We start from the raw sequence: 22,418 nt of genomic DNA, 5'->3' as shown, positions 1-22,418 counted from the left end.
CTGGCGGCGGGCTGAGAGGGGCCGAACGGTCCCTTCACTATTGCCCCGGGAGGCGTCCCGGGACCGGGGTCCCACCACCTCGCCTGCTCCGAGTCCTTCCCCGGACGCCGCCGGGCTCCTCCCACCCCTCGGCCCGGGCGCCGCGGTCCCCGCCCTCGGCCGCTCCGGCCTCCGCGTCCGCCTGGGCCCGGGGGCCCTGCAGACCCGCCGCCACGCCCGAGCCCTCCGGGCCAGGGCCGCCCGCCGCCCGCCGGCTCCTTCCCAGGCCCGGGGCCGCCCGCCCGCCCGGCGGCCGCGCACCGTGTGGGACTGCAGGCTCTGGCTCGCCTCGATGGCTGCTGTCAGCGGCACCGTGTCGTCCAGCAGCACCTTGCCGGCCGGCGGCTTCTCCATGAAAGCCATCCCGCGCCGCCGGGCCGCCGCCGCCGCCGCCGCCTCGGGTCGCGGGGCAGGAACCACAGGCGCCACTCCCGCCGCCCGGCCCGCTGCAGCGCCGCTGCTGTCAACACGCGCCGCCCCACGCGCCGCCGCCTCCCGCCGCGCCCGCGGGTCCTAGCGCCGACCTGTCGCGGCGCCGTCGCTGTCATCCCCGGCCACCCTACGCGCCGCCGCCAGCCGCGGGGTCCTAGCGCCGATCTTCCATTGGCCGCCGGCCTGCACTCTGTGCTGCGCGGCGCAGGACTTAGGCTCTCTTTCACCTGACAGCCGCTGTCCACCCCCTGACGACCTCTGTCGTTGCCCTGGGGTTGGGTCTCCCAGCTATTCGTAGCTGCACAGCAGACCCGGGGACACAATATCCGAAGCTAACACCACCAGGGATCCTCAGATGCAAAGATAACTCACTCTATCATGAGCCCTAGAATTCAGGACACTTCAGGCCCAGAGACATCCAAATCAAGCCTGGTAGAATTGGGCTTTTCAGATGAGACCCTCAGAAGCTGGGGCTATCCGACTTGAGACCCTTACAACTGGGCCTCTCCCAAACTACCATACACAAGAACCACAGGACCTAGAGCCTTCAAGTGAACCCTGGAGATCCAGAAACTTTATAAAACGAACTGTCTGATTCAGGTTTTACAGAGACCATTGAACCTGGATCTTCAGACAGGAGAACCTTGATTATACATATTGTATCCTCACCAGATCTCAAACTTAAAAAAAAAAAAAAAAAAAAAAAAATTGTGGGGCAACCTTAAGTAACCAAATGGCCATAATTGATATCCAATAAAGGATGAGACAAATGATGGTATACTCTTAAACTTTTTGCAATTTTAAAAAAAAAAAAATTGTGGGGCAACCTTAAGTAACCAAATGGCCATAATTGATGGCTTTGGGCACCAAGACCCAGTAGAGGAATATGTGAGAAAAGAAATCATCAGGCTTCATGATTTAGCCTCAAATGAGAACTATTTCCGCATCCCAATCCTGTCTCAATGTATTTTAAAAGCAGTTTATTGGGCTGGGGTTGTGGCTCAGTGGTGGAGCACTTGCCTAGCATGTGTGAGGCACTGGGTTCAATTCTCAGCACCACCTATAAATAAAATAAAGGTTCTTTAACAACTAAAAATTATTTTTTAAAAAAGCACTTTATTAAAGCAAAACCACATATCATTTAGGGAGGACTCAACTTTTTATTTCCATTTCTTTATTTCAAGGCAAATGGATTATTGCCAGAATCACTGAAATCAAAATCTTGCTTACCATGATGGGATTGACCAAAACAAGTCTCTGCTTACATACTGCTGGTGGGGATATAAAGTGGCCAACCTGGAAGGTATTCATTCATTCAACCATTACTTTCTGAGTATCTACCATCTAATGGGCCCAGTGGCAGGTGTTGAGATTTAATAATACATATCAAGGACTTTAAAATGTTCTCCCTCTGTGACTCAGTATTCTGTGTGTAGGAAGGTCATATTATTTTAAAAAAAAATTAAGGACAAATATCTGATATCCAATAAAGGATGAGACAAATGATGGTATACTCTTAAACTTTTTGCAATTTTAAAAATCAGATTATTGGCGGGGGTGGTGCAGCTCAGTGACAGAGTATATGCACAAGGCCCTGGGTTCAATCCCCAGCACCCTACCCTATAAATCAGATTATTGAAGAAGAATAATCAGAGAAAGTACTCTTCATATATTAAGTAAATAAAGCAATATATGCACCTGTGTGACCCCAATATATTTACAGGAAAAACACTGAAAGGAAACACACAAAAATGTTTCCTCTAGATAGCAGAATCATGAGCTCTTTACACTTCTCCATATTTTCAAAATGTCTCTGATGAAAATATTTTATTTTTATGATTAGGGTCCAGTGCTCTCACAATCCACTGGTTCTGTAAAACAAATTTCTGAGAGTAAGACTTCTCTGAATCCAGTCAGCTGGAGTTCAGCTCCATTTGCACTATACACTGTACAAACACCCAATCCAATGCTGTAGTTAAAAAAACCCAACTTGTGTGTATGGGGTGAAGGTGGGAGTTCATAACCCACTTGAATCAAAGTGTGGAATATGATATGTCAAGAAATTTGTAATGTTTTGAACAACCCACAATAAAAAATTAAAAAAAAAAAATAAAAAAATAAAAAAATAAAAAAAAAAAAAAAAACCCAACTTGATCACACACAAATAATTTCAGATACCCAAAGAAACTCATTTTGCAATTTTCAAATTAGATGTTTTCCAATTTAAGATTAAATGATTGAAATGTGATACTCTGGGCAGATATTCTTGTCAAATGATGGCAATAGTGCTTTTATTCAAAGTGTTATTTCAGGACTCTGGATGCTCAGTGCAAATGGATGACAAAATGAACAAAATTCTTTTCCTCTAATACTTTTTTAGGAGGATGGAAAGTTTATTACACAAACAATGACTTCAGGGCAATCTATATTGAGTACTGGAACTGAGGTGCCAGTTACCATGGGAGAATAAAGGAGCACAGAGTAATGACAACTAGAGTAGATTGGGGGGCAGTTCATGGAAGAGATGAAGTGTGAGCAGGGTCTTTTTTTTTTTTTTTTTGTACCAAGGATTAAACCCAGGGGAACTTAACCACTGAGCCACATCTCCAGCCCTTTTTATATTTATTTAGAGACAGGGTGTCACTGAGTTGCTTAGGGCCTTGCTAAGATGCTGTGGCTGGCTTTGAACTCAAGATCCTTTTGCCTCAGCCTCCAGAGTCACTGGGATTACAGGTGCGTGCCATTGTACCTAACATAAAACCGGGTCTTTAAGGAGAAAGATCATATCACTTCTTCTTTTAGCAAGCTCCTTGGTGAAAATACATTACATGCCAGACACTGTTAGGTACAGGGGAGTTAAAGAATGAGACAGATGTCACCTGCTATCAAGCTGCTTAGCCACATAAGGAACTAAAAAAACAAAATTGGATGTGCAGTGATGAGCCAGTCCAGGGGTTTATAGTAGCTCTCAAAAGTAGCAGGGCCCTGTGAACTGGAGGAGCAGACAGTAAGATGCCTAATAGGCTCAGCAGGAGATGCCCAGAAGAAGGAAAGAGAAAAAGGAGACTTTCATATGCTGGAATTCTAAGCTATTATACCTTTTCCTGAGAGTGAGTTAAGAACATTCTCAAGAGAACAGATATCCCTAAGTTTTGGGGGAACCATTATGAGATTTCAGGGGCCACTAATACGCACTTCTTACCTGGGCAGTGCTGTTTCAAAGAGGGAAGCAAGAGGGAGGAGGAGACTGGTATGGGAGTACAGGAGGTAGAGAGGTGGGAAGAGTTTTGCCATGAGAGGAAAAAAAGTCATAATGTTAGATTGGATAACTAGATAAAAGCCAGGCATAGTGCACGTTTGTAATCCCAGCTATTCAGGAGGCTGGAATCACATATTTGAGGTCAGCCTGACGATTTAGGGAAATGCTATCTCAAAGTGAAGAGCACCACTGGGTTCAATCCCCAGTTTTGCACAAACAAAACCCAAAACAAAACAAGAGCCAGGCAAAAAGCTGATTTCTTAAACCTGAGGAGGAAATTACAGATTCCAATTCTGAAGCTACTCCTTGGGTCACACTGCTCCACAGTTTACTGGCAGCCTGATGACTTTGCTTCAGTTCTCCACACCTGTGGAGTGCAGATGAGGACAGGCTCCGCCCCAAAGGATTACTGAGTGGACTGAATGCCTTAATGAAGGTAATAGCCTGAAAGAGAGGCTCCTGCTGAGAGAAGGCCCAGCAGGCGGCAGCTCTTACATTAGCAAGGAAATCAGCAGAACCAAATGGGGAAGGAAGCTGTTGGACTGAAGAGCTTTTCTCTCTGGAAAGGAACAGAACTGGAAAGGAATTAGAATTGAAGATCCTAATATAACGACCTCCCCTAAGTCTTCCTTCTAGGGAAAGGAAACTGAAAGCAGAGTCAGAAATCTGGTGTTTGATGGAATAAAGCCAAGGACAAATCCTGCCTGAAACTTCCTCTGTGAATTCTTTCTAAAAGACAGCCCTTTAGAATAACCATCCATATTACTAATTTCTTTTTATCTACCCTGATCAATGCCTATCAACGACCCCCCTAATAATCTTGGACTTACCTAGATTCTAAGATCTGGGGACCAGGCCCCAAACACAGGAAAACCTCAACATCCATTTGGTTTTCCTTTTTCTATTTTTATTTATTTATTTTTGAGACAGGGTCTCATTATGTTGGGCAGGCTGGCCCTGAACTCCTGGGCTCACTCAAGCTATCCTCCTGCCTCAGCCTCTTAAATAGCTGGGGAGTACAAGCATGTGTCCATCACTGTGTTGGGCTGTATTTGGCTTTTGAAGTGGCTCCTGATGAATGTGGGGGAACCCTCCCCAGGCCAGAGCTGATTTAAATTAGATGTGCTTTGCTTCAAGTCTCAGACTGGGTAAATCTAATGAGGAATAAGGGAACCTTGACTTTTGCCACATACACAACTACTTAGGATCAACAAGAGAAATTTTTAAAAGAAAGAAAAAAAAGTTATTTCCAAATGTTTAGATGACTATAGGTCGTTTACCTTGCAACCTGACATTTGGCCTGATTGACTGAATATGAATTTTAGTGAAGATGCTTCCAGGCGGGGCAACTGCTTTACAAAATCAAGTGACAGAAACCTGTAAAACTGTTTCCTAAGCAGGATGGCCTCCCAACTAAAATGATTTTATTTCTTTAAATATTCATGATCTGGATATTAAACAACAAAATTCAACTCACACTTAAAATTCAACTCCTTATGTCCCTTACATGTTATTTTCCATCATACCAAAGAGGACTCTTGCCCAGGGTTATAAGAAGGTCATTCGAGCCACTTTATAGTTAAGAGCCACCTTAGAAATAAACTGTCTCTGGAGTCTACTGTTAATCTTGCTCTGTTTACGTACATATAACTTTTTGCGTTTCTTACAATTCTGAGCTTTAAATGGTTTCTTCTGGATGGTGACTTTGCTTCAACTCCAAATCTCTCTGAAGATATTGTGAATCCATCTCTCTTCTGTGTTTGCAACTCAAATGAAGACAAAGAACAAAGGTAGTAAAACATCTGGAACCCTGGAGACAGTACTCCTGGGTGGCACAATTTGGCTCAGATAAGAGCAATTTAATACATTATGCCAACCTAGGGAGTCACAGTGCCAGTCACTCAGAATGAGTCAACCCTTGGTAGGATATGTTTTAATGAAAACTTAGGCGGTGGCGCATGCCTGTTATCCCAGTGGCTCAGATGGCGGAGGCAGAGGCAGGAGGATCATGAGCAGGAGGATCCTGAGTTAAGCAACCCTGTCTTAATACAAAATAGGGCTAGGGATGTGGCTCAGTGCCGCTGAGTTTAATCCCCAGTAGTTAACCCCCCTCCCCCAAAAAAGCTTAATAGATGTCATTTAATGGCAATTTTCTTTTGAGAGCAAATTGGTCTCTGAAACGTGCTCTAAGAACATGAAAAAAAATGCCTAATAGTTCAGGAGAAAATAAAAGCCTGTGGTTACCTCAGAGGTACTGGTATGCATTTAGCAATTTCTTTTTTCTAGATGCATACAGAAGCCAGGTCCACAAGACAATTGGTGGCCGTGGAGAAGCTCTCCCGGACTTGCTATAAGATTTGCTGCTGGAAAAAAAAAATGAGTGGCATTCACCAATATAAAAATGTTTCTAATAGAATATAAAAATCTGTTAAGCAATTTTCCAGTACATTAGGCTGAAATTGCTTAAGATGGGTATTTCTGTAGTAATCAAGCATCACATAAATTGCAGTCTTATAATGCCCCTGTGTGGAAAGTGCTAGTACCATTTGGCCTACTTCATTATTTCTGTTCTCCTTCCACATATGACTTGGTATAGTCAAAGCCACCTCTCAATTATCTGGGGGCGCATTTCCTAACTTGAGTGTCATCCAAGCTTTCTTTCTAAGATAGTCATTTTTCAGCAGTTTGCGTGGGGCTCCAAATGAGAAAAACAGCCAATTTTCTTCATAACTAGGTTTAACAAAGCATGAGTGGTTTCAGAATCTTGGCTCTGAGAGAAAATGATGACACCACTTACAGAGAAGTATCAATACCTTCTTGCCTACTTTTCTGTTCCAACTGTAACTGATTTACAGAGATCAAAGACCAGTATTCCTAGGGAACATTAAAAATGTGGAAATGTTCTTGTTGAGAAGCTATTTTTGAAAATTATACAGTGTAGCTAAGAACCGTGGTATACACCTGTAATCTCAGTTACCAGGGAGGCTAAGGAGGAAGGATCACGTGTCTGAGGTCAGCCTGGGCAACTTAATAGGTCCTGTCTTAATTTTTTTTTTAAATAAAAAGGGCTGGGAATGCATTTCAGTGCTAAAGAGCCCACGGATTTAATCCCTCATATTGCAGGGGAAAAAGTTAACAATTCAAAACAGTTATCAGCCATATCTGACATCTGCCCCGCCCTGTCGGCCCATACTTGGCTTGCATGTAACTTTTTATTTTTAAGCTAACCCTTTTAGCAATTCTTACTCTGAAGACAATCATTGAGTAACAACTTAGGAAAAGTTGGATTTAAGGTGGATTTGTGTAAGCCACCTAGTATAAAGGGAAACAATAACTGTAGTCAGGAATAAGTTCTAGAACATTCTAAAATGTAAGAATTCCATAGAATGATTTCCATTACTTTAATGGCACACATAATACCAGGAAAAAAAACAAAAAACTGATAGTGCTCTAAGAACAGTAATACTGTAAGACCTACAGGGTGACATATGAAAGAAAGTTTTTGGAGCCAGGCAGCCTCAAGCCTGAATCCCAGCTCTACTGCACATTAGCTATACAACATGGCACGAGTCACACAGCCTCAGTCTGTTCCCTTGCCCATAAAGGACATTAGCCTAACTTCAAAAAGTTGTTTCAAGGATTAGAGTAAATGTAGAAAATCAGCTCGTTATAAATTTCAAAAATGGCAGCTACTAATATTAATGAACACCTCACAGTCCATTTATGGGCCCACACTTAATAAGACTGCTGTTAAGTCCCAGGGAATGAGTTCAACTTGGTCTCAAGTTCTTTGTTGTTTTGATGTTATCAGAAACTTTCAGTAAGTCTAGTAATTCACCTATAAATGAGTTTTCTTTAGGTGGATCTCGGTCTGCACACGCTGCCTATTCTGTGAATCAGCTTCCTTTGAAGTGAACCTTGGTATTTTCTTCCCAATTTCACAAACCACAGGAAACACTCACTTTATGTATAACACTGCCCTCTAGTGATTAGAAAAATACTTTTTCTGCTTATCTGTTCAACTGCAACCCTTTGTTTAAAAAAATAATAAAGAAGTAAAATAAAAAATTAAAATCTGGTTACTTATCCACCAGCCCAAGAAAAACTTTTCCTGGAAATCTGGTGGAATCAACCAGTTACTCCTGATCTTATCCTCTTAATCAAAGCATCTAACTGTGTCAGAGTTACCATCTAAAACTACAAGAGCACAGGTGGAACACTTGTATGACCAGGGGCTATAATCCCAGTGATTTGGGAGGCACAGATAGGAGGATCACAAGTTCAAAGCAAGTCTTAGCAATTTAGCCACACTCTGTCTCAAAATAAAAAATAAAGGGCTGGGGATGTGGCTCAAGTGATAGCGCGCTCGCCTGGCATGCGTGCGGCCTGGGTTCAATCCTCAGCACCACATACAAACAAAGATGTTGTGTCCGCCAAAAAACTGAAAAATAAATATTAAAAAATTCAAAAAAATAAAAAATAAAAAAAAAATAAAAAATAAAAAGGACTGGCTCAGTGGTAAAGCAACCCTGGAGTCAATCCACAGTATTGGGGGAAAAAAAAGTGTGGGCTGTGTTGGGGATGATCATTTATTTAGTCCGCATTTCCCCTTCAATACCCCAAAACTCTTTGAAGAACTTGGCCTTCTTATACCTTTTATTTCTTCTATTTTTACAATAAAGCATGTATTTGTGTATCTACACAATGTGAACCCAAATTTCCAAGGGAGGGAGAAAATAATCTGTCTGGATCGTTAAAATAGAAACTCTGCATTGAAGATTCAATTCCAAGATTAAAATACTAATACAGATTGACTGACAGCCTGAAAGATGGTCTGATGCCTGCTTAATTGTAGGCTACCCTGCTTTAAATGTAAGAAAACTCCTAACCTCACTCACAGAGGAAATGGACAATAGCAGCTACTGTTCACAGCTGAGCCTTATGCTTAACTGTGTATCTGCTGTTCCCAACAATAATCCTGCCCAGTACATGTTATCGCTATTTTCTAGATGAGACACAGTTTACATAATTGAATCCAAGTCTGCCCACAAGCCCTTCTCTGGTAACAGTGACCTGAAAGGCAAGTTCCACAGAAAGATGAGCAAGATGCCATCTTGGTGTAAATAACAAATTACAATAAACTGACCCAGAAACAGAGAGGAAGGTATCTAAGAATATTTACTGGTAAAGGGTAAGTGTTCAAAGATGAGCCAAGTTCCACTGCTGCCTTCAGCAAGCAAATGCTTGACAGTTATAAACATCCAGTGAGAAACCTATTCTACTCAGATATAGGTAGGTATTTATCAAACACAAATCTAACTAGGTTTAAATTCTGAAAGTACACCCTTCAGATAAGTAAGCCTCCTGATACTTTCTTTTTCAATTTAAAAAACTTCAACAGCTGGGTGCAGTGGCACAAACCTGTAATCCTAGCAACTCGGGAGACTGAGGCAGGAGGATCTCAAGTTCAAAGCCAGTCTCAGCAACTTAGTGAGGCCCTATGCAATTTAGCAAGATCCTGTCTCAAAAAATAAAAAACCAAAAGGGACGGGGATGTGGCTCAATGGTTAAAAACTCCAAAAAACAACTACAAAAAAATTCTTAACTGATGATGTAGTAATGCATCTACTCAGCTCTGGGTGAAGTTCAAATTGGAAAGTGGACACCCGCTTACCCCTCTAACTGCTCCCCTTCTCTAAGGTAGCTTCTGAGTCTCTCAGCTTCTGAGTCTCTTGGCCTTTCCTTGGTGATGAATAGCAAGTGGCCCATTTCCCCAGATGCTCTTAAATAACAATCACATTGGTGTTTGAACTTATAACTTAACACCTATAATTAGGATTTGGGAGCTTCTGGAACCATAACCTTAACCCAGCCTTCCATAACAGTCTTTTTACTTTCTATTACACAACATGACACGGCAATAAAAGCAACAAACCGCTTCAGCTTTTTCACTTCTGCAGAAGCTAAAACCACTTCTCCAATATATAAAGGAGCGGGAAAGTTAATTTCCTGGGAGAGAAATACACAGCCTGGTCCTGGTATTTTCGTACCCAAGAGAGCTGAGATGAGCCCATTGATCAAAACTCCATGTACAATTGTCCTTCCAAACTTGGTGTGTTTAGCGAAATCTTCATTTAAATGCAAAGGATTGACGTCTCCCGTTAATTCTGAGAAGGCAGCCACGTCCCTCTGTGTGAAGGCCCTGCTGAGTTCAGCCCGGTCCCCAACCCTCACGTGCACATGCTGCAGGAGCTGTCTGCTCCACGCTGGTTGACTCAGGCAGAATCTCCTTTGAAGTCCACCCCACGGAAGGCAATAGCTGGATACTACTGGGAACATCTTCAGCATCCTCATATTTCATCCATGGGAGCTTCTAGCCTGCTTCTGTTTTCAAACTATGCAGCCACCAAAAAGTACTTTTGAGAGCAGAGGAAAAGTTTCTGGAATTGAAGACTATTCAATCCAATACTAGTTCCCTACTGTTACCAGATAACGCGAGGAGAAATGGAGAGACCTACAAGAGAATGAAAAAGGTTAATGTGATACCAGGAAGAAAGTGCACTGCCACAGTGCAACACAGAAACACACCCAGTTTTATAGAATGAACAAAGCTGGGGTACTAGCATTTTAATTATCACCTGCAGCACTGGGAGGGAACCCAGGGCCTCACACATGCTAGGCAAGTGCTCTACCACTGAACTATACCCCAGCCTTTTTTATTTTTAATTTTTATTTTTTGGTAATCAGGGGCACTCAATCACTAAACCACATCCCCAGCCTATTTTGTATTTTATTTAGACACAGGGTCTTACTGAGTTGCTTAGGGCCTTGCTAAGTTGCTGAGGCTGGCTTTGAACTCACAATCCTCTCACCTCAGCCTCCCCAGCTGCTGGGATTACAGGCATGCGACACCACACCCAACTATTTTTTGAGTCAGGGACTCACTAAATTGACTAGGCTGGCCTTGAACTTGTGATCCTTTTGCCTCAGCTTCCTGAGTCACTGTCTGGCTGCACTAGCATTTTAAAGAACGGCCTTAGTTAAACAAGTAGTCAAAAGCTCTGGATGCGTGTATCAATATAAAACACACTAGGTGTAAACATTATTTTAAAAGCCTTTATCACAAGTGTTCCAACTTTGATTCCCAAACATCTCCCATCCAATCTAAAATCTAAATACTCTGTCTCACATTTTCAGAAGCAATGAAGTCCCACATTTTGCCCTCCTTGCTAGCTGCTAGTAACTGTATGACCTTCATTCAAGCACAGAGTAAAAAAGCAGTTGGTTCACATTCAGTCTCACTTGGAATATGTGAAGGAACAAACCTTTACCTGAATCACTCTGAAAGCACATTTTTTGCCTTTGTAGGATCCTAACAGGGTCAAAGAACTCCACAATTTGACTAGACCACTGCAAAAAAATCAAGAAAACAAATGAAGATTTGTCCTTGAATAGTACTTCTGTTTATTAGTACTTTTAAGTCCAGAAAAGTGGGTGGTTTTTATCAGAAAACCTTAATTTAAATGAAAACAAAAAAACAAACAATAACAAAACCTGGGAGTAAAAGCACAGTATATCATAGGCAGAGAATAAAATGAACCCAAGAATATTTCTAAAATATATATTACTGGCTGTCCAACCATGACCATCAATAGGGAATTCTAGCTGTAATCAAACCACGAGTTTTGCTCTTTCTAGTGCATAAGCCCCTGATAGATGTTCAGATTCATCTCAGCTTACATTTCCAAAAGTTGCCCAGAGTTCATAATCACAAAACTCTTCTTGTTCTAGAAGCAAGCATTTTTGTTGTCTCTCCATCAGTCTCTCTTCCCCGTTATTCTACAATGTTCCTGTTTATCGTACCTGCTACATATTCTCAGGATGGCTGACAAGGTCTTCTCTTCATAGGTCAGGACATCCACAGGTAAGGCAGCACCAACCTACATATGGAATAATGTATTAGCAAACTCTTATCAACATTACCCTTGAACTCATTAGTGAGGTCTAATGAGTTCCCGTCAATGCCTTGTTTTTGAGTTTCTCCTCCTTTGCTGATGCTGGTACTCTCGGGTGCCTGATTAATGCTTCCCTTGCCTGGACTGCTCCCACACCCCTTCATGTGGCTGATCCTCCTCACCCCTTGTTTGAATTGTTCCTTCCTCGATTCCCAAGCTCAGGCTCGATCTGCTTGCTCTGCTCTTTCCATATGGGATTTCCAACTTCCTCTCTCACAATTCTCATCTTGTCACTAATTGACAAATATTCCCATGTAAAAGAACATTAGTCCATGAGACAGAGGCCATGTCTATTTAGAGCTATGTTCCCAGAAACCAGGGTTTTATACCTGACACATAGAAAGTATACAGATCTTTTTTTTTTTTTTTTACTTTTTATTTAGATAAACTATACACTTGGAGGAGATTGCAAAGCAAGCTATATAGGAGGTTCCATGTACCCTACAGCTCCCTCAATGCCAATATCTTGCATTAGTATAATAGGTAATTAGGTAATCTATATCAGTATAATTTGGAGTTTACTCAGATTTTGCCAATTATACATGTACTCATATTTGGACATGTATCTGTATTTATGTGTAGTTCTATGTAATTTTACCACATTAAGTAGCTTCACATAACTACTGCCACAACCAAGATAAAGAACAAGACTCCCTGACTCTACCCCTTTATATCACTCTTCCTCACCCCTGACCCCTGGCAACCTCTAATCTTCCTCTATATTATTTAATTATAATTGTTATTTCAAAAGTATTACAGACACAGACTCACACAGTAAGCAATCTTGGGGACTGGTTTTTTCATTCATCTGGTCATTGTGAATATCAACACTTCATTCCTTTTCATTGTTGAGTAAATTCCATGGTATGAATGTACTACAGCTTAACTATTTACCCACTGCAGTACACCTGGGGTGTTTTCAGTTTGGGGTTATTGCAAATGAAACTATAACGAACATTTGTGTATAGGTTGTTTTTTAAAAAAAACATTTATTTTTTAGTTATAAGTGGATACAACATCTTTATTTTATTTTTATGAGGTGCTGAGGATCAAACCTAGTGCTTCACGCATGCTAGGCAAGCGCTCTACCACTGAGCCACAACCCCAGCCAGCCCTGTGTCTGTGTATAGGTTTTTATGTAAATAGAAGACTTCTCTTCTCTGGGACAAATGCCCAAGAGTGCCGCTGCTGGATCACATGGCAGGTACATGTTCAGTTTATGCTGCAGAGTCCCTGCACCATTTTACACTCCCACAAGCAACGTATGGTGACCCAACTTCTCCACATCCTTGCCAGTGTTTGATGTTATCACTATTTTTTTGTTTCATTCACTCTGTGCTGTATGTAGTAGTATCTGACTGAATCATGTAATTTCCCTAATATCCAATGCTATTGAACTTCTTTTCATGTATTTTCATGTATTTCTTTGCCAATTATACATCCTCTTTAGTGAAATGTCTGTGTATGTTTTGGTCCATTTTTTAGATGGACTGTTTGGTTTTGAGAATTCTTTATATATTTTAGACAGTCATGGTGGAGCACACCCATTATCCCAGCTACTTGGGAAGCCAAGGCAGGAGAACTGCAAATTCGAGGCCTGCTTTGGCAACCTAGCAATACCCTGTCTCAAAATAAAATGAAAAGAGCTAGAGAAGTAGCTCAATGGTAGAACATATGCACAGCAAGTACAGGGGCCTGGGTGCAGTCCTCAGTACTGCAAAAATAAAACAAAAAAAGAGGGTTCTTTTTATATATTTAGATATGAGTCTTTTGTCAGATTAGTTTACCAATATTATCCCGCAGTGTGTAACTGACCTTTTTAATCTCTTAACAGTCCTTTGCCAATTAAAGGTTGTTTTTTCGGGGGGTTCTAGGGATTGAACTCAGGAGCGCTTGACCACTGAGACATATCCCCAGCCCTACTCTGTATTTTATGTAGAGACAGGGTCTCACTGAGTTGCTTAGGGCCTCGCTTTTGCTGAGGCTGACTCTGAATTCTTGATCCTCCTGCCTCAGTCTCCTGAGCTGCTGGAGTATAAGCATGCACCACTGTGCTTAGCCCAAGTAAAGGTTTTTAATCTCGATAAGGTACATGGCAGACTTTTTAAAATATATATATATATATATATATATATATATTTTTTTTCAGTTGGACACATCTCTTTATTTATTTACTCTTATGTGGTGCTGAGGATCGAACCAAGGGCCTCACACGTGCTAGGCGAGCACTCAACCACTGAGCCACAACCCCAGCCCCACATGGCAGATTTGACTTGACAGAATATATGAATCAGGAAATAATATCCTGAGACTCCTTCTTTGCTTTCCCTCTTAACTTCCAAAGCTCTCCTTTGTTCTCAAGTCAATGTCAGGACAAAGAGATGCAAAGTATTGGTCTGTGATAAGACAAGGAGCTGTGCCAGAATGCAAAGCAACAATATCACTGAGCACATTTTTGTTTTTTGTTTTTTGGTACCAGGGATTGAACCCAGAGGCCCTTAATTACTGAGCCCTATCCCAAGCTCTTTTTTATATTTTAATTAGAGACAGGGTCTCCCAGAGTTCCTTAAGACCTCATTAAGTTGCTGAGGCTACTTTGAACTTGCAATTCTCCTGCTTTAGCCTCCCAAGCTGCAAATGTTCTACCCCTGAGCTGCACCCCTAGCCCTCACAATGTTTTATAAGGAGACCTTTTCACTAAATGAAGTGGTGTGCTGGTTTCTAGTGTGAAGCCCCATCTCTTCAAGATGAGCAAAATAACACTTTGCAGGTTGCCAGCCTAGATCACAGTCTAAGTAACAATGAACAAATATTTGTCTAACAAGTTTCTTGTCAAATACAAGGCATAGGCCTGGGGTTGTGGCTCAGTGGTGGAGCACCTGCCTCGCACACATGAGGCACTGGGTTCCAAGCTTAGCACCACATAAAGTAAGATAAATGATATAAAGGTACTAAAAAAATATTAAAAAAAAAAACACAAGGCATTTTAGGACAAACCTACTGCAATTCATCATCTACAGTTTTCAAATGCTGTCAGAATTCTTTTCTTTTTTTCCCTTTTCTGTGCTAGGGGTCAAATCCAGGGCCTTGCACATACCTGGCAAGCACTCTACCTCTGAGCTATATCCCCATCCCCTACCCCTTTTCTAAATTTCTTACAAAGATCTTAATCTACCAAATAACTTCATACCTCCCCAAACAGGTCCTTTAGGGCAGAAATAAGCAGCTGTTTGAACTGTGCAGCATTCAGACCAACTCCATGATCTTGAAATTCCCTGAAAAAACACATTAAAAAGAAAAAAAGGGACATTAAATTATGTGCTATTCAGATTCATTTTAAAAAGGTAATTTAAAATGTAACTTAGGAAACTGAACTTACAGGCAGACTTTCATGTAGTGGTACTCAGAGGGATTTTTGTAAACTATTCTTTCGTATGTGGTAGCCAGTGCTGGCATCTTTTTCAGTGCTGATCACACCTATAGTAAATCAAAAAGGCTAGTAGTTACAAAGGCACAAGCTATATTTCATTGTTTTGGTGGAGGGGTACTAGGGACTGAACTCAGGGGCTCTCCACCAAGAGCTACATCCTTAACCCTTTCTATTTTGAGATAGGGTCTGCCTAAGTTTCTGAGACTGGCCTTGAACTAGCAATCCTCCTGACTCAGCCTCCTGAGGCTTTCAACTTTTTAATGAGAATTCAACCCATTTGATTTTAAAAAGACCTCTTGACACAGTAACATCTAATTCTGGTCAAAGGTTACCTACAGAGATAGAAAGGAAGTTCCTATGTTTTCAACATGCCAGACCACTGTCCTCTTAATTTTATTTTATTTTATTTTTTTTTAAATATTAATTTATTTATTTTAGTTTTCGGCGGACACAACATCTTTGTTTGTATGTGGTGCTGGGGATCGAACCCGGGCCGCACGCATGCCAGGCAAGCGTGCTACCGCTTGAGCCACATCCCCAGCCCTGTCCTCTTAATTTTAAGAAGTATGATTTATTCTACATTCTACTAACATAAATCCTGCTGACTTTTTTTTTTTTTTTTTGGTACTAAGCCACCCAGCTCTGTGCTAAATATATCACGTGCATTGGTTTCTATGTCTTCAAAATTATCCTATGAAGTAAAAACTATTATTCCTTTTTTTCCCCCCCAGTGCTGATGAGCTTTACCATGAACCTACATTTCCAGCCTTTTCAATTTTGACACAGGGTCTCACAAAGCTGCCCAGGGTGGCCTAGAACTTGGGATCCTCCTGCCTTCGCCACCCCAAATACAGAGCAAACATTTACTGGGACTACAGGCATGTGCCACTGTACTCAGCAATTACTCTCACTTTAGACAGCAAGGCTCTTGAGAAGAATAATTCCTGAAACAGCCATTATTATGGTGTGAACCTGACCTGTCCCCAAAAAACTTGTTCTTGACCTTGGATCAGAACTATAAGCCAAAAAAAAACTTTTCTTTGTCCAACCAAGGAAAGGGACTTAGCAGAGACTGCATAACAATGTAAATGTACTTAATGACACTAAAATATACACTTAAAAGTGGCTAAAATGACATGTTTCATATTTTGTATGTTTTATACTAAGACATAAGAAGGGTTTTTTTTTTTTTTTTTTTTTTTGGTGGTGTGGGATTGAACAGAGCCCTGCACAAGCTAGACAAGCACTCTACCATTGAGCTGCATCTCCACTACACAGAGCAAACGTTTTACTGAGCAGTCACTTCTCCACAAGCCTGAGTCCTCAGAGAAGGGGACAGCATTGCCCTCTGCAGGCTGTTCTGAGTTTAAGCGCTCCTGTAGTCATTGCCATCAATGGCCTTTACCTAGGCTTTTAAAAATAATTACAGGGATGCAGGTAAACATCTCTCAGCAGTAGGTTCCATGCCTACTCCCCTCCCCACTCCCGGTGAACCTATTTAAATCTATTCAAGCACATCCCTCCCCTGTTCAAACCCTGCAATGCTTCCTATTTTATCAAGAGCAAGACCAAAGTCCTTGAGTAGCCTGCAAAATCCTAGCTGATCTGTGCTGTTCCTGACCCCCTGTCCACTGGACCCACATCCCAGTTCCTTCTCCTCCACCTGTCTCTCCCGCCTCTGGGCCTCAGCTTCAGCTTTCTTCAAGGAGCCACATGGTTCACTCTTTTGCCTTCTTTCTGGTTTTCTGCTCAATCTGTCTCTGTAGCCTAGTGCCCATCCTAATACTGCATCGCCCCCTCTTTGCCCCGACCCTGTTCTTTTGTCTCAAGGCATTTGCCACCTTCTAACATAATTGCATAATTCACTTATTCTTTATCTTTACTCCCCTAGTAGGTCCACTCCACGAGTCTGGGGTCTGTCTTGTTTGCTGCTGTTTTCCAAAGACCTAAAGCAGTGCGTTGCACCGTGCAGACGTTCCAAGGATAACTCCCGGAATGCTGTAAATCCTCAATACTGCTGAGCACTTAGATTGTTTCCAACTAACAACCACCATTGATTCAGGGCCCTCCTCTGCGCGTGGCACAGGCAGCGCGCCCTGCACAGTGCCACTCACTGCTCGAGGTCACCTTGTGCGGTAGTGACCGCACGCCACGTCGTACAGAGGGCGACCGGGCATCTCTGCCCCCGCGGACCTGTACCTCGGGCTCTCCGGACCACCCTCCAGGTCGCTCTCGCTTTGCACATGCGCACTCGGCGCGCGTGGCGGGCAACAGCAGTGCGGCCGTCTAACACCGCTCCCGGAAATAACCACTCTCGTGCGGGCTTCCGCTTACCCGCTGTCTGTCGGGCTAGCTTGACGCCTCCTCTGACTTCGGTTGGCTGCAAGGATTCGCCAAGGCTTGGCGATCCACGCAGGAGCCAGAACCTGGGTCCGGGAAACTCCTGGTGTGTTTACGTTTGGCTGCTCCCTGACCCCGGATGAGAGGTGGGCAAGCGGATATGAGGTCACCGCGCGGAGTCTCCCACGGAGCCCGATGTGAATCCTGAGCAGGAGCTGAGGACCGCGGAGCTCAGCGCCCTCTGGTGCCGACTCCGGGGAAAGTGCGCGCAATTGTCTGCATAGGATGTTTATTTTGGCGGGTGAAGTTTTAATAGCCATTTGATTTTTCATGCATTCTTTTTTTGGGGGAGCATCCCCAACCTTTTTATTTTTATTTTTTGTTTTGTTTTGAGAAAGGGTCTTGCTAAATTGCAGAGGCTGGCCTCAAACTTGTGATCCTTCTGTCTCAGCCTCCTGAGTCGCCAGGATTATAGACGTGTGCCACCGCGCCCAGCTTTATGCATTCATTCTTCAATAAATTTATTTATCTAGAATCTGTTCTTTGTTTATTTCAGTGTTGAGGATCAAATCCAGGGCCTCGTACATGCAAGGCAACTGGTCTACCACTGAGCTACATCCCCAGCCCTAGCATCTCTTCTGAACATCTCCTGTGTCAAGCACTCTCCAAGGACAGGACCCACTCTGAATGCCCCTTGTGTCTCCCAGCACACTGTAGGTGTTCTATATGGGTGGACCCTGAAAAATCCAGCTTGTCCTATTTCCAAACATAAGCCGTTTCACTTATGCATTTATTTACTAAGTACTTGTTTGAATTAGTTATGTGCTGGAGTTCAAAGCCAGCCTCAGCAACAGAGAGGTGCTAAACAACTCAGTGAGACCCTGTCTATATTTGCTGGGCACTGTTGTAGGTGCTGGAAACTCAGGAGAATAAGAAGATATGGCCCCTCTCATGAAACATAATGTGTATTTAATAATAACAATAATGGCAGCTAATATTTATCAAGTGCCTACTTTGTGCCAGGCACTGTACAAAAGATTTTACATATGCTTTTATAGGAAATACTTATACAAATCTGTGGTAGCTATTATATAATCAGGCCCATTTTATGCAGGTGCAACTGAGGCATAAAGGCCAAGGTATTTGCCCAAGATCACGCAGTTATAAGTGGTGGAACAGGCTGTCTGATTCTGGCCAGTGCTCTCTACACTGTACTGCATTGGTAACCAAAGTCCAAGGTCAGAGGTCCAGACTCTGGAGATCTCAACAAGTCTGGTCTGGCCATTTGCCCCAAACAATAAATGGGAAAAGTAATAGTGAAAAGGAGGCAAGGAACTTTAATCAGTATTGCTGTATTGGGAAGGCTAAGTAAGCTCAGGAGTCTCAGTTCGGGTGCTGACATGAGTTTTAGGTTTTAAAAGAGGAAGAATTGGGGGAGGGCCTGAGACTTGTGCATACTTAAGCAATCGTGGTCAAGCTGGGGTCTGGTTTATCATTATCTCAGTTCTGGTTCTGCAAGGTGGCTTATCACTTAAGCTCTTATCACTTGAGGAGGCAATTTCCATTTGCTGCTCAGGACATTTATCTAGCAGATATGTGATCATGGAAGGGGACGATTTGGTTTGAATGCGATATTTATTCCTGCAGAAGGACAGGAGGGAGGACATGAAATATTGCCTTTTAGTCCCCTGTGCCTGACACATCTTAGACAAGTGATTTCGCCTGACAAGTTTCATCCTGGGCTAGTCTTCCTGCAAGGCTTCATTGTTCCTGAAAAGGTGAGGGGCAATAACTGGAGACTCTCAGGCACCCCTCCAGGGATCTGGAACAGGACGTTGTAAAACCTGGCAGTGGAGTGTTCCTTCAAATCTTGAAAATACCTTAATTATTTTTATCTTAGTGTTGAAGTCTTGGAGGGGGTCAAGATAGGTTAGGTCCGTGTAGGGCTAATAAACCTTGTATTACCAGTTTTTAGACGTACATTCTTTAAATGATTAGCATACTTGTGTGCAAAGCTGAGCAGGGAGTCTGAAGACAAATACAAAATGAAGGCAGAGAGGCCAAACTATCCTGCTTTTAGTTACCCATTGAGTACCTGAAGCCCAAATGATGTTAGTGCTTCAAGCAAAGACAGCTTCTAATTTTGTTATAATATTCCAACCAATTGAGGGGCTGAGGTGGGAAAGGATCCTCAAGCGTAAGTTCTATGAGGACAAGGCCTTGTCTGTGATGATACGCCACTGCATTCCAGTCCCCCATCCTGGGCACAGTGGCTCACACTTGTAATCCCAGTGGCTCAGGAGGCTGAGACAGGAGAATCGCGGGTTCAAAGCCAGCCTCAGCAACTACAAGGTACTAAGCAACTCAGTGGAGACCCTGTCTCTAAATAAAATATGAAATAGGACTGGGGATGTGGCTCAGTGGTTGAGTGCCCCTGAGTTCAATCTCTGATACTCAAAAACAAAACAAATTTTTTCTGAATGTGTCAGTTCATACATGAATGTGCTGATTCAGCCTGGTGAGTGGGGGATGGGCAAAGTTGGCCTTTCACAACCAAACCCATGCCCTGAGGGAGCAGAGACCTTCCTTCTCATTCTGTTCTCAAAATGCCACTGTCTGCTGTTTCCTGAAACTTCAGTCCTTGCCCTTGTCCACGCTGTCCAGTTCTGTGGCCCCAGCTTGCCTGCCTTCTCCCTTCATGTCCTCAGAGGGGACATGACTGGTTCCCAGATGGGGAAGTAGGTGGAAGAAATCCACACAGACCGCGGATGCTGCCATTTTCTTTCTCAACAAAGCTTGGATTTTGGAAGCTCCCAGAATGAGCTTCAAATCCATCCTATACCGCCTGCCTGGCCTCCTCCTCACACGGAGAGATCATTAGCCGTCACCCCACAAAGTTATAAGGGAAAATGGTTGGTTGTGTAAAGTGTCTGGTGCGTAGGAACCAGTGAATAATGGGGATCTCCCTCAACCAGCCACCGGGCAAACCCATCTATCTTGCCAGCCTGTGCCATATCCCTCCTGCCCCACCCCCCAATAAAAAAGACAAAACCCAGAACGGCTTATGTATTTCAGGGTTCAAAAAAACCTTGGTTAGTTTTCACTCCTTCTGCACCGAACCCTGAAAAGGAAGTGCCTTCCCACCTGCTTGACTTTTCTCAGTGCTGTCTGGTTAATCCAAAGTTGAGGATAAGAGATACCTTGGAGTGGTAAAGATGTTGTTAGTCGACTTTGCTTTTAACTACACTTTATTTTTTGGATGGGTGCTGTAGGCTTACGGTGTATCATCTCAAAGATATCAATGCAATAAAAAGTAAGACTCCTTCTTACCCCTTCCCAACCAGTGCATCTTCTCTCCAGAGGCAACCACTGCTTTGAGTTGAAGTGTCCTTTCCAATGGGTGGTATGGGGGCTTCTTCCTCTTTCTTCTTCTATTTTTTTAAACCAGGAATTGAATTCAGGGGTGTTTAGCCACTGAGCCACATCCCCAACCCTATTTTGTATTTTATTTAGAGACAGGGTCTCACTGAGTTGCTTAGGCCCTCCCTAAGTTGCTGAGGCTGGCTTTGAACTCTTGATCCTCCTGCCTCAGCCTCCAGAGCCTCTAGAGCCACAGGTGTACGCCACCATGCTCAGCTGGCTTTTCCTTCTCCATGATGCAGTTTAACATCACTCCAAATCAAAGCACACAAAGCTGCCTCAATCTTTATAGAACTGCCCTGAATTTCATTGGGTATAGTCAGTTGGCTCTTTGGGGCTATTTCTGTCATTCAAGGCAAAGTTGTTGGGCAGATCTGGAGGACTGATGTTTCTAGAAGATACGGCAGCTGAGAAGAAGCTAAAGCCACACTTCCTTCCGCTTTGCCGGCCTTAATAACTGATGTCAAGTGGCTTTTGCTAAAGGGGAAGAACTTTCTCAACTTGAAGAAAAGGCAAGAGAGGGGTCCAAGAGGAATTCCAGCCCCACCACTGTCCATCCATCCAAAGGAAATGACGCTCCTTGTGTCAGCAGATTTTGTTAAGATAAGACAAAGGAAGTGAAAATGATCAGAAGCTGAAAGCTATGGAATTGCAGCCGCTCCCTGTTTCTGCTCGGGGAGAACTGCCAATTTGCCAGCTTTTGCTCATACTGTCCCATCGATTGCATTGTCACTGTCATGTCCACCTTTCATAACAGAAGAAAACAAGGCATGACGCCTATAATCCCAGCATCTCCGGAGCCTGAGGCAGGAGGATCGTGAGTTCAAAGCCAACCTCAGCAAAAGCAAGGCCCTAAGCAACTCAGGGAGACCCTGTCTCTAAATAAAATACAAAACAGGGCTGGGGATGTGGCTCAATGGTCAAGTGCCCCTGAGTTCAATTCCCAGTAACCCCTCTCCCCAAACAAAACACACCAAAGCACGAAGGTTAAGTCATGCGTCTTAAGACGCCAGGCTCTGGTGACTAAAAGGCAGTATTCTGTGTCCTCCCGTGTGCACAACTAGGCTGGGAGCTGCTCCCTGATGCCTACCTGAGCATCCTCTCCAAAGCAGCAGCACTGAAAAGCATGCCCCTGCTTCTGGGAAACCGGCTCTAGTGTGAAACCCACGTAGAGAAAAGCAGGGAAGAAGCTAAGCCAATAGGTGGAACCCATGGTGCCCTGGGGCATAGAGGATGCCAGAAGACTCAGTCTTGTAGGCAAGGGGGTGTGGTGGGGGCAATCCTTCCTATTCCTCCTCCACCACTGTCACTGGCCAGATTTCATTTGCTAATGAAAACACAGGATGCCCAGTTAAATCAGAGTTTCAAATAAGCAATCAACAGGAGGACATCCTTATACTAAAAATGTATTTATTGATCATCTGAAATAAAATTTTTACTGGGTATCCTGTATTTTATCCAGCAACCCGAGGAGGCAGGAGAA

The 22,418-nt window shown here is 43.2% G+C and overlaps 3 protein-coding genes across 5 annotated transcripts in view; all 3 read right to left on the bottom strand.

Annotated features, from left to right (window-relative positions):
* Pxk (PX domain containing serine/threonine kinase like) overlaps positions 1 to 484 on the bottom strand; it is a 75,254-nt gene extending 74,770 nt beyond the window's left edge. For all 3 annotated transcript variants that reach the window (XM_027951312.2, XM_027951314.2, XM_071619121.1), the window contains exon 1: positions 301 to 484. In XM_027951312.2, the coding sequence (XP_027807113.1) occupies positions 301 to 402 (102 nt within the window). In that variant the 5' untranslated portion in view covers positions 403 to 484. The remainder of the gene's footprint in view (positions 1 to 300) is intronic.
* Positions 485 to 1,611: 1,127 nt separating this feature from the next.
* Htd2 (hydroxyacyl-thioester dehydratase type 2) lies at positions 1,612 to 10,084 on the bottom strand. Its single transcript, XM_071619099.1, has one exon. It carries the CDS (start codon positions 10,082 to 10,084, stop codon positions 9,563 to 9,565), a length of 522 nt encoding a protein of 173 aa, XP_071475200.1. The 3' UTR covers positions 1,612 to 9,562.
* A 72-nt stretch (positions 10,085 to 10,156) lies between these two features.
* On the bottom strand, positions 10,157 to 17,689 carry Rpp14 (ribonuclease P/MRP subunit p14). Its single transcript, XM_027951321.2, has 6 exons — positions 17,510 to 17,689; positions 15,125 to 15,222; positions 14,936 to 15,020; positions 11,594 to 11,670; positions 11,062 to 11,140; positions 10,157 to 10,244 (listed from the first exon to the last, which is right to left on the bottom strand). Exons 2-6 carry the CDS (start codon positions 15,199 to 15,201, stop codon positions 10,188 to 10,190), a joined length of 375 nt encoding a protein of 124 aa, XP_027807122.1. The 5' UTR covers positions 15,202 to 15,222; positions 17,510 to 17,689; the 3' UTR covers positions 10,157 to 10,187.
* Between the last annotated feature and the right edge of the window lie 4,729 nt (positions 17,690 to 22,418).

The sequence above is a fragment of the Marmota flaviventris genome, chromosome 1, assembly GCF_047511675.1.
Source record: "Marmota flaviventris isolate mMarFla1 chromosome 1, mMarFla1.hap1, whole genome shotgun sequence".
Lineage (NCBI taxonomy): Eukaryota > Metazoa > Chordata > Mammalia > Rodentia > Sciuridae > Marmota > Marmota flaviventris.
The sequence above is the reverse complement of the archived record's forward strand: the minus strand, read 5'-3'. Positions and strand labels throughout refer to the sequence as shown.

Coding starts and splice junctions, on each gene's coding strand:
- Htd2 (XM_071619099.1), bottom strand. CDS start 10,084: ATGAGGATGCTGAAGATGTTCCCAGTAGTATCCAGCTATTGCCTTCCG.
- Rpp14 (XM_027951321.2), bottom strand. CDS start 15,201: ATGCCAGCACTGGCTACCACATACGAAAGAATAGTTTACAAAAATCCC. Junction 11,141..11,593: donor ATCCTGAGAATATGTAGCAG/GTACGATAAACA, acceptor ATTTTTTTGCAG/TGGTCTAGTCAAATTGTGGA. Junction 10,245..11,061: donor GTGCTTTCAGAGTGATTCAG/GTAAAGGTTTGT, acceptor ATTCTCTTGTAG/GTCTCTCCATTTCTCCTCGC.